The sequence below is a fragment of the Schistocerca americana genome, chromosome 2 (assembly GCF_021461395.2).
Source record: "Schistocerca americana isolate TAMUIC-IGC-003095 chromosome 2, iqSchAmer2.1, whole genome shotgun sequence".
NCBI classification, from domain to species: Eukaryota; Metazoa; Arthropoda; class Insecta; order Orthoptera; family Acrididae; genus Schistocerca; species Schistocerca americana.
Window position 1 is genome coordinate 293,753,327 of NC_060120.1, and position 12,495 is coordinate 293,765,821.

Sequence of the window (12,495 nt, forward strand, 5' to 3'; positions counted from 1 at the left end):
AGCGAGATGTTGGAACCTTAAATGACGATAGAATCGTTTTTGCCTGACTGGGATTCGAGCCCAGCATCTAGCGCCGTCGTTTTCCAGCCAGGAACAGACGATATATAGCTATTGTTGGGTCACCAGTAGCGAGATGTGCGCATGTTTAGCTAGACATCAGGCGACGAAAAGTTCTGTGCTGAATGGAATTCAAACCCCGCACACGTGGTCATGAAGACACTTTGACTATCAAATTCTTTTCCTATAATAGCTGGGAGTGGCATGTTTGTACTTTCAATGATGTGGTGGAAAATACTCTGCTGACTAGAAGTTGCATCGACAACATATAGTCGTTGGTGATCACAACGAACGCAACGTCAAACTCAAATCCGTTTTCGCCAGTAGGATGGAGAGGGAATGTTTGAACTTGAAAATATGTAAGGAAACGTTTGATTTTGTAATGTGGCTGTGAGTTGAAATGAACACGTTACAGCTGACAACGCTCGAAGAGACGTTAAAAATGCAACTATTTTTCACTAGTAGTTCGGAGTGCACATGCTAGGGCTTGAAATGAAACAGTGAATATTTTGTGTTGATAAGGATTCGAAAGCAGTTAGGTGCCTTTCGAAGAGACCTAGAAGAGTTTGCAATCTTGGGGAATACAGTGAAATCGAATTCGAATCCCAGTCCAGCACCACAATTTTCAACGTCTCTGTTTCAAATAAAGTAAAAGCCTTGTGACCTTACGCTGCCATTGGTTCATTAAATGAAATACGTTTTCTAGTTTACGACGGCTTGCTGATGACAGAGTCTCTGCCTTCCGGGGTTTCTCCATCAGCTCAAACGAATGCCGCTCTGCCCCAGTCGGCAGCGAAGGGATGTTATCTTTACTGCGGATATTGAACTACGGAGCTTACTGGCGTTCTGCACTTGGCGATACTAGGGCTGAGGGAGAGTTACTTGTGTGTGTTAAAAATCTACGCCTGACGTGAGATGTGAACCTACACGTTTTACACATCAATTCAACATTAGTCCACCAGACCACAGAACCTCCTGCCAAGCCCATAATTATGAATTGCAGAGTATTCATTTAGATGTAGATGCAGTTGTCAAGGGACGGGTAACAGGAAGGAGGGCGGGATCTGGGAATGGATAGAAGTGCAGAAGTGCAAACTATAAGCGTGAAATGCTTGCAAAGTATTGTACTTAGATGTGTGCGATTGTTCGTTTTATCTGAGGACCGAGAGATAAGAAAGGACTGTTTTCAGAACTAAGAATGGGTTATAGGGAAGGGAAGACCAAAGAATATGGATTCATAGGTGTTGAGAGGAATGATGGAGAGTAATGACAGCAGCAATTAAAAGAGAAAATGTAGCTAGATTTGTTTATAAAGTTTTGGGGGAATGGATTAGAAGGGCACTTGCGGCGATAGTGTCAGAGAGAGAGAATGTGTGAGAGAGAATAGAGGAGATATTAACAACGAGTAAACATAATATCAAATCGTTTGCGTATTGTGTGGAGGACGGAGGGTGTAAGCATGGATAGAGGGAAGAGAGAGATGTATTTGACATAACAAAAACTACTGTGGCAGAGTCCATCTAAACTGATTAGTTTCTAAGTATTTAGACAGGGTATAAATGAAATCAAAATAGAATATTTAACAATCTGTATATTCAAAAGAAACCTACTTGAATTAAAAAGGCAACTCAAAGGAAAACTAACCCATATTGTATTTCTGTTGCCACGCGACCTTCCACTAGTTCCCAATGAGGAACAATGACGAAAAAGAAAACAAAACATTTTAAGGACTCTAATATTTTATCCAGAATCCTTCATTATTTTGTACTTCTATCATGCGTCTTGGGATAGAATGTATAAGCCTGAAGATGCAACTTCCTCCCAGGCTTCCAGGACGCAGTCCCAAAGAGCGTCCGCAGTAGTTGGTTGGTTCCGTGGCAAGTTCTCTGTTAATGTTGTGGCAACCTAAGCCCACATGTTTTCCATGGGTCATATCAGCCGCCCGTGGCGGCCAGTCCATGACGTTGACGCCAATCGTGGACAGCCGCTGCTGAACAAATGCAGACTTGTGAATGAGAGAATGGTCTTCTTGCAATGTTAGTCCCCTTCTGCGTACAGCATTTGCACTTACGGGAGCATCACATTTTCCCATATGTGGGCATACTGCACGCTGTCCAGAGTTCCTTCTATCCTGTGAAGAATTTCCGCCCCTCTCGCAGAAATTCAACCCCAGCAGGTAACAGATAGCCGGCCACTTCTTCTCGTCGCGGTTACATATTCGCGTCGATGTCGAGTCCCATGCGGCCTGTAAACGATTCGTGGACCGTCGTTAGTGGTGGAAAACACCTTCTCATCAGTGAAAATGACGTTGTCTCACGACGCCCTCAGATGGAGCTTCCAAAATGTTAGCCGGTATAGAACGTTGTCTTCGCTTTGTTTCATGGTGGATCGTCATGCATGCAGTCCAGCGTCCCTCAGCCTTCAGCGAATCGTATCACTGGATCCGGGGATGTTGGTCTCCCGCCGCAACTGCTTCGCGTTCAGAAAGGGATTTTCTCTGCTCCTAGACACTAGGTCCCTGTCTTCCTGCTGTGAGATCACTCTCTTCCTGCCCGAGCCAGGAGTCCTATTGGTGGTGCCTCTTTCAAGGCATATACTCCACCATCTCGATGCAGTGATATGTGGTACGCCATACCGTCTGCCAGCTTCTCTGATGGAACATCTTCCTACTTCAATGAGAGCGACGACTCTATTTGGAATACAACTCTCCCAGTGAGCCATTACGGCAGACAGCCTGATGTGTATTTCTGCTTGCCGCTCGTATACTGATTCCAGGAGAGGAAGTAAACATATTTACGTCAAACGGAGCGGCAGAGGCAGAGGATGCGGCGCAGCCGTGCTGGCTCGTCCCGGGCTGTTGGCACACCTACGCCACCGCCAGCTCGCTCACTTCCATCTAGCCTCGGCCAACCTGACTGGCCCGTAGCTGGCGAGCCGCGGCTAGTACATACCCGGGCCGCAAAGGCCACGATCACCCCTTGAAGGATCAAAAGTTACACCTAACCTACCCAAGTATGCAGTATAAACTAACGCAGCTACAGCTATTATGCTATAACATGTGCAGGCACACCTACAGTTGACGATTCATTCAAATATTTGACGAACAACACGTCCAAAAATACATTCGTTTTAAACATAGCTACCACAAAATATTTCACCTAGCTAGCAATGGCGTGACGCAGGAAACCATTGCTTCTAGAAGGCGCTCTGCATTAGATGTAGCCTTAAGAAAACGTGTATTCAACCACGACAACTAAGCGGAATGTAAAAGTAAACAGGTTTGGCAGCAGCTTATCCAAATAATAGTATGTACTTAGTATATAATACACGTTTTGTGCACTTATAACGGATACTCAGTGTCTCTTAAACAATATGTGGTGCACGATGGAAATTACTTTCTGCTGAGGCGCTTCATTTACATCTCAATGATACACGACTACTAGAGAACATTGCCCTTTACGGCAGTCAATCCACTTGTAAATTAACACCATGATATCGCAGATATTAGGAAACACGTTACTAGAGATGTGAAAGGCCTTAAGGTCTGCAACTAAACATGCTACTCCTGGCTACTACTGAATAAGAATTTGATTATTAACGTGTTTCATAACCATGTGTGCGGCGTTCGACTCTCAGTCAGCACAGACGTTTTCGTCGCCTTATTTCTAGTTAAACGTGCGCACATCTCGCTAATGGTGGACCAACATTGGACATTTACTGTCCGTTCATGGTTAGACAACGACGGCGGTAGGTGCCGGGTTCGAATCCCAGTCAGGCAATACAACTTCAGTCCTCATTTAAGGTTCCAACCTCACTACTGGTGATAAACTGTGATATCTACATTCTGATTTTACACACTTATTCGATTAGGTGCTGGGTTCGCATCCTTGTCATCAGCATTACATGATGGCATTTCAATTTTAAACATGTGCATCCTTTGTTCCTTGACAATGCTACAATATACAACGTCTTTCGAGGTTAATTACCAAGAAGATAATTGTCATGTTAGGGTTCCTGATTTCGTACAAACATTATCGTCATTTACGTTCAAGTTGAGAACTGATAACTGATACTGGTGCAGACCTCAATATTTGACGTCTCTTTCTGCCTAGTGATCGAGTCCCGATAAGGCACAAAGCTTTGCCTGGTTAACAATGGCTTTACTTTCTGGGTTTGCATCCGGATCCAGAACGAAGACATTGGTCATGTCATTGAAAGTACAACTTTGTGTACAAGTAACTGTTGATGAGTAATGTGAGCAATGATATCACTCGTGATTCGCTGTTAATGTTGGGATTTCCGTAGAGTGCTTGCCGCCGTTAATCACGTTTTCTTTTAACTGCTTAGTATTACGTAAAGTTGATGCGAAACCACTCCCCGTTGAACGTTGAACGACGTTCAGCATGTGCTGGGTAAACCTTTTAGACAGCAAAGAACTTGTTTCCAATTGCCATACAACGTTATAAATCCATATACTGTCTCAAATATTCAATTGTGCCTAAGGATTACTGAACGATTTATGTGACAAAATTAGTTGTCCCAAACGTTTGAAATGTCACTTATCGTGATTAAGTTTAGTTTACAAACGTTAAGGACTGTCTGATCTCTTCTGTACTATCATGGTGTTACTTTACATCTGGACGGACTGTCGTAAAGATCGGTGTTCTCTAGTAGTCTCTAGCGGTACCCATTGTGTATCTTACAACGACTTTACTTTGGGGGGGTTGCGACTATGTGCAACACAGATATGCTATGTTGGTTACATACATTCAGGTGCAGCCTACACGTTGGAATTCAGGCGTGACCCACTTTTTTTGCAGTCGAGTGTATGTTTTGTAGAGCTTGACTGTGGGCTTGCAGGGAGTGGAGATGCCTAGGCTGCATGCCAAAGTAATCACACGGTGTAAGGTCTGCCGCAAGTGGGAATGCGGGTGTAGAAGTCGGTTATAATAAGTGATACTTGTCTGAGAATATAAGAATGAATCTTTCACATATTCATCAACCAAAGCAATAAGACATTCTTTGCTCCACTGTGGAGACACTTGTAGCCACTGAACTGCACTTTGAGGTTCAGCTCCTTATCTTGGCCCCATCTTCCAGACTGTGACGTCAGACGCCACGTAGACCACTGACTAGCCGGCGCAGATAATGTTCAGGGAACGCTAGAAGGAGAAGAGCACAGGAGTACTAAGCGAAAACGCAGTGAGGTCCCTACACATTGAGGCCGTCCAGCGGACGACGGAGCTTGGTGCGGTGCCAATATGTGAATCAACTTGTAAGCTTACAGCAAATAATACTCCGTGGGCGATGGGATTTACGGTGACCATTTCTCTTCATTGTAAAGTTACCGAGTTCCGTGAACTAGGAAATGTCCAATCTAATGACAAACATACACCCTCATTCCTTGATTTCTTGTTTTGTTCTTTACGAGACAGTGATATGTACACTGACAATTGCTAAGGAACAGAGACACTGTTGGACATGAATAATCAGTGGCAATGATGGACGTCATGGAACACATCTATAACGAAAAGTGGTTCGTGTTTCACCTCATGGGAAAGCAGGATGACAGACACGAACATCGTTCATATTTGACGCAGGTCAGACTACCAACATGAAGCTCGATAACGGTTCCGGGAGCAGATTTCCGTCTAGAAACATTTCTACCAAGAGCATCCAAGGCACACCCTACAGGCTTTAGGCTCGAGGAGTATCTAAGAAATTCCATACGTTCAATATCTTCACTTTCCAGTGTTTGTAACACCTTAGAAATCCGGTGAGGACCGGGATAGTCGTCCATGAACAGAAAGTAGGAACTTACCGCACTCCAAACCAGAATAAAATTATCCAGAATATCCTGCCTGCAATACCGCTGTGCTGCAACGCTACAGCGCACAAAGATATCCAGCACTCTTCGATCGTCTTGCATAATGTCTGCCCACACCTTAACGTTTAGATTTGCATCCCATGCAAAAGAAGGGGCAAAAAACCTTGCGGCGCCACTGGGCGAAACTGCCCCACCTACAGACTCCTAGAGCAACGGCTAATCTCAAGGATAGACTATGGCTGATCAAGTTAAAGCGAACAGGATGCCTAAAAGAAAATCCCCGAGCAAAAGGAGGAGGGATGCCATGAGGGCAAGAGCCTTTAAGATATTTTTGAGGTCGCTCACTGACGCCTCAGTCATCACCAAAGATGTGAGTACCCAAACGGAATCCACCACAACTGATAGAGGAACTCAGACTGATCCTCTTAAAGTCAAGTCTCCCTCCTCCCAAAGCCGGGGGACAACGCCGACCAAAGAACAACGGCAATGGCATCCTGCAACCGAGACGGCGGCAATCACAACAAAAGAAAGCAGGGACATCAACCAACCACTCCAGGAAAATAAAATAACTAGCTCTTGTGAACTAAACACAAAAGATCCTGTTGTGAGATTGCCACCCATTGACCCAGTCAGAGTCTACCCAAACCTGGAATTTACTATGCAGTTAGCAAGATTAGAGCAGCCGACTACCCTGACCACTGCCTTAAGACACGTGGTCCGGGTGGGACATGAATATGGTAGGAAAGTCACCTTCTCGGTAATGGAGGCTGTAGACAGAATCCAACTTAAGTCAGTGAATCTCCCCACCGACTTCGGAGCCCTGCGAGACTTACTCAAGAAGGTCTTTGAAAGACGTGGCGAAAAGTTTGACTTGAACGATATATATGAACAAGCAGTTTTAGCAAATGGACGTATCACATTTGACTGGAACAAGACCTGGCCAAATGACAGAATCCATACATACTTTCCATAAAAACTGATGACAAAAATCACCATTGGACAACTTAACGCCCACAACAGCAGACTTGTGATGCAGGAGCTACGCAAGGAAGTGGAGGAGAGGAGACTGGATCTGATCTGTCTGCAAGAGCCGTACTCCCTAAATGGAAAATTAGTTTTTACAGCCGCGACATGGCAAATTATAAGCAGAGGAGAAGACCCAAGATCGGCAATAATTGTCACTAACAAACTCCTAAGAGCCATGGTTCTGACACAATTCACAACGTCGTGGAGCTGCAATCTCCATCTGGTAACATTATCCTTATCAATATGTACTTCCAGTATGGTGATGACATCGAAAGACACCTGACACACCTTACCACAGTTATCACGGCGTTGCGGGGGCGAAAAGTAATTATAACTGCCGACATAAATGCTAAATCCCCCCTTTGGTACAGTGGCACAAGAGACTCAAACGGTGAGAAGGCAGAAGAGGCCATCATGGCCTTGCAGCTAGTGGTGGTAAATAAGCCTGGAAACCCTCCGACATATGTGGCGGGAGGTGGCCAAGGCACAAACATCGATGTGACCTTGGCTACGCCTAACGCGGCGCACCTAATCCAGCAGTGGGAAGTGGTAGAGAACGCCACCACTAGTGACCACAATCTCATTACTTTTAGTGTGGGAGACAGGGAGAGCTGCTGGACCGTGGGGTGGGTGCAATATAATTACAAAAGAGCCGACTGGGAGAAACTAGCTAGGGAGTGCGACATTCCTGCACTACCAGAAGGTGACGGACACCCGGACTATGACATAGACAACAGAGCTGAGGAACTGATGACGACAATAACTCGAGCGGTGAAGGCTGCTGTACCTACTAGGAGGAAGGCCATGGCGGCCTCTCCGTCGCCATGGTCAGCTGAACTAGAGGAGATGCGCCGGTCTGTCAGAAGGCTCAGGAGGCACTACCAGCGCAGTGTCATCTGGCTAGAAAGACAAAGACGGCTGCAACTATACCGGGAAGCGAAAGAAAACTTCCACAGACGCCTACGTGAGGTAAGATCTGAAAGTTGGGAACACTTTGTTCTAAAACAACTTGCTCTAGATCCTTGGGGAGTTCCCTACAAGCTTGTCCGGGAAAAAATCCGCTCTCCGATGGAGCTCTCAACCGTCAGGCGTGGGGATGGGATGACGGAGTCTTGGCAGGAAACTGCTGAGGTCCTTCTCCAGTCCCTGCTGCCTGATGACACAGCGGATGGAGAAACAGACGAACAACGGCAGCTGCGGGAGAACTATAACAGCAATGAATATGGAAACAACACGGCAGTCTATCCCTTCTCTGAAGAGAAGGTAGCTGCCCATATAAAATCCCTGAAGATAGGGAAAGCTCCCGGGCCAGATGGCATTGTGGCGGAGGTGGTGCAGTTTCTGGCTCCCCAGATAGTCGCCCCTTTAACTCATCTTTATAACGAATGTCTTAGGCAACAAAAGTTCCCTCGAATTTGGAAGAGGGCAAATGTAGTGATTATTAAGAAAGGAGCTGACAAGGACCCAGCAGAAACAAAATACTACCGCCCAATCTGCCTGCTTGATCTGCTTGGGAAGGTTCTGGAGAGACTGCTGGCTGACAGACTGGCTGCGCACCGAGTGCTGTGCGGGATGAGCAGCAGGCAATTCGGCTTCAGGCCTGGGCGATCAGCATCTGATGCAATCGCCCTGGCGGCTGAGGTCTGTGGCTCTACCCCGTACAAATACGTTGTTGGCATCATGGTGGACATAAGTGGCGCCTTCGACAACCTGTGGTGGCCTTCGCTCTTCTCCTGTTTACCCTAGCACAAGGGTAACAAAAATAATCACCAAGGGATGTCCCCAGGGCTCCGTACTAGGTCCCCTGTTTTGGGACATCCACATGGAACCTCTATTAGACACACTACAGCAAAGTGATGATGTGCTAGAGGTGATGGCCTACGCCGATGACCTCCTCCTACTGGTTGGCGGCCGAAGCCGAGAAGACATAGAGCCTAAAATAGAACGTGCAATAGGAACACTACAACTTTGGTGCCGAAAAACTAAGATGACAATTTCACCAAGTAAGTCAACATATCTCCTTCTAAAGGGACAGCTAGTCAGGAATCCAACAGTTAGGATAGAGGGCTCACCAGTTCTCAGGCGACGTGAGACTCGATACCAGGGCATCATCATTGATGAGAGGTGGTCATTTGGCAGACACATTGAAACCGTAACACAAAGAGCCTTACAAGTACTCAACAACCTCATCTCCATTGGACACAAACGTTTCCACCTCCCACCGCATCTTATCAAACTATATCATAACAGCATACTCACCTCCATAGTGGGTTACGGTTCTGGAGTCTGGGCACATAGGCTCACGAGGGTGGTGCCCGCCATGACAGTGAGAAGGGTACAAAGAAACATGATTATGAGATCAATGGTGGCTTACAGGACCACACCGGGAGGAGCCCTATTAGTCATAATGGGACTCTGCCCCTTAGATATCCAAATTCGAGAGCAGGTTGCTTGGTACTGGGCAAAAAAGGGGAATGTGGATAAAATAGAAGAAATTCTAGGGAGTAGGATTGAAAATAAAGTTGAGATCAGGTTAAGAGGGGATCAGCTGTGGGAACATTCATGGGAAAACGAAGAAACAGGGCGCAGAACCTTTAACTTCTTAGCAGATGTCAGGGAAAGAATGGAAATGACGTATTTCGAACCAACTAGGGGACTGATTCACCTTCTCACTGGCCATGGGCCCTATCCGACATACTTATGTCGTTTTGGAAGAAAGGCGACACCTGCGTGTGACTGTGGTGTTCCGGAGGGTACTCCTGACCATGTAGTCTACGAGTGCCCCCTTTTCAATGATGTGGCCTCTGTGTTACGAGACCAACTACCCCACAATGACACATTCAGACTGTTGAGACAACACGACACTTTTCAGATGATCAACGAACTGGCAAACGCGGTGTCACAGAAAGTCTTAAGGGACTACCTGCGAGAACCGAACTAGCACCTTACTAAGACACTTTAAATACCGATGAAGTATAGTACCCTATTCCCAAACCGCCTGAGCGCGGAAAGGCCGACTTCTTCAGTCTAGAATCCGCCGCGCTCGGGATTAGGGGGAGTGGGGTGCACTTATACACCGAATTAGACAACGCACCCAATCTTGACCCTAGGATAAGTTTAGTTGTAGAACCTAGTTTATAGACTCTAATTATAGGAACCTGCAGCGACTAACACCATGGCCTGCCCAGTGTCAGGGGCACGCTCACTGGGGTTAGCTCAATGAGCAAGGCCTTATAGTAGGTTTATATTTCCAGCTGACACATTTGTAACGCTGCAGGCTATAGTGACTAGTCCATAGTTAGTAGGTTACCACTTAGTACTTAAGAACATATTACTATGCCCATTGTAGTTCTCATATAGTGCTCTAACTAACTAGTTACTAAGTTATACGTAGAATAGCTGCAATAAAATGAATAAATGTACATGTATTACGGCCCACTAATCACATAAGGTAGTGGGCTACATTGTATGATTAATATGTATTTGGAAATAAAGAATTTTAAAAAAAATTAATTCATGGTACGTACAGAGGTTATTGTACTGTCAATTTGTAGGAAAATACATCAAGTTTTGTCTCACTTAGCTCACTAGAGCGGAACCGAAGCGCAAGGAGCGCTAGCGGCAGTTGGCTTAAAGGTGGCTGCCTTCATTGGACCCCAGCGTGCTAGCTGTGAGTTCTGGTTTGAAGAATCGACGTCGGTGACAACAGTTAAGCGTAACTTCCGTACCAAATACACTGAAGATCCGACTAATAGGCCTAAACTTTATGAGTGGCATAAATATTGTGTAGTACAGAGTGCTCGGTGAGACATGGGAAATCATCTGGTCGTCCAAGAACACCTGACGATGTCTCTGAGCGAGTGAGACAACATTTTTTCAGCAGTTCGTTCACTCTCGTAGGAGGGTCGTCCACTACGTAATGCCCTGTTGGAGCTTCATATTTGACGTTTGTTCTGTGCGCCGGTGAAGTTTTGAACCGTTAGGCAGATCGCAGAGTAGTACAGCGTCAAAATTTCGTCTACACACGACTCACGATACAAGCAGCGTGCTGTTATTAAATTCTTGTGTGCAGAAAAAAAAAACCGTGGTGAACATCCATAAACGTTTGTGTGCTGTGTATGGTGATGCTGCAGTTGATTGAGTACAGTTGGACCATGGGTAAACAAAGTTACAGCTTCAGGAAATGCAGAAACAGTGCTCCATGATCAGCCATTCTCGGGACATCCAGTCACAGATACTGCTGCAGACATGCTGAATCGTGCGGATGCCATTATTCGTGCCGATCGGCGCATCACAACTCCACAATTGGCCCTACATTTGTCGGTCAGCATTGGAAATGCAACTGCAATGATCGAGACTCTCGGATATTCAAAGAGGTGTTCACGATGGATTCCACGAATGCTCACAGCCGACCACAAGATTCAAACATAGGACATTTCATCTGAATTGTTGGAGTGTTTTGAGACCGACGGAGAGTCCTTTCCGTAACGGATCGTTACGAGGTACGAAATCTAGGTGCAGCACTTTGCGCCGGAAACAAAAAGGCAGTCCACAGGGTGACATGATGCTCATTCACCACAAAATAAATAACTCAAAACAACCCCCTTTGCGGTAAAAGTCATGGTGACAGTCTTCCGGGATTGTAATGGCGTCATTGATGTGATGCCAAAAGAGTCAACAATCAATTCAGAAGCATACGTGAAGACTGTGAATAAATGCAAGAACCGTTTCCGACGTGTTCGATCGGACAAGAATCCAGCAGAAATCTTGCTCCAACACGATAATGCAAGCCCACACAAAAGCCTGAGAACCCGGGGACACATTGTGAAATTGGGTTGGACGTCATTGCCGCATCCACTCTACATTCTAGACCTGGCACTCTCGAAGTTCCATCTCTGTGGGCCACTTAAAGATTCTCTACGGGGAACAAACTTTAAAGATGACAAGAGTGTCAGTCTTGCAGTATCAACATGGCTACGCGTGCAGGACAAGAGCTCTTCGACAGAGTTGGCACACGGCCATAGAACGTGATGGAGACTACGTAGGAAATTAGGACACGGACAAGACATGTTCATGTGTCTCTACATTAAATTCTGACTCTTAACAATAAAAGTGTTGTGAGAAGAAAAATGTGGAGCATCAGTTGTTGAACGACCCTCGTACGTAGGATTAGGCAACAGCTAGCGACTGTTAGAAGCTTCGGCACAGTGGAGAGCGCTCGCTACTCACCGACGAGGTGGTCGTAGCGGACGCCGGTCCTGGCGAGGAGTTCGGCGACGGCGGGCGTGGTGCGGGCCGCGTCTTCTATGACGAGCCAGTGCAGCGCGGGCACGTGCATCAGCGTCTGCGCCAGGCGCGTCAGCTCGGCCAGCTGCTCGGGCCGGCGGTACGTGGGGGTGATGACGTACACGGTGCGCTGCTGCGGCGGCGCGGAGTGGGGGGCGGCGGCCGCGTGCAGCAGTTGGCAGCGGTCAGCAGCGAAGGCAGGGGCGACGGCCGCCCGCGAGCAGCGCTGCAAGTGGCGGCGACAACCGAGTGAAAACAATCGCGTCAATTTCCTTTACTCTACGTCTATGGTCACACTT

At 46.5% G+C, this 12,495-nt stretch overlaps 1 protein-coding gene across 1 annotated transcript in view; it reads right to left on the reverse strand.

The window, feature by feature from the left end:
* The window catches only part of LOC124593968 (galactosylgalactosylxylosylprotein 3-beta-glucuronosyltransferase P-like), a 182,871-nt gene that overhangs the window by 75,002 nt on the left and 95,374 nt on the right, over positions 1 to 12,495 (reverse strand). The window contains exon 2 of the mRNA XM_047132317.1: positions 12,140 to 12,329. Coding sequence (XP_046988273.1) covers positions 12,140 to 12,329 — 190 coding nt within the window. The remainder of the gene's footprint in view (positions 1 to 12,139; positions 12,330 to 12,495) is intronic.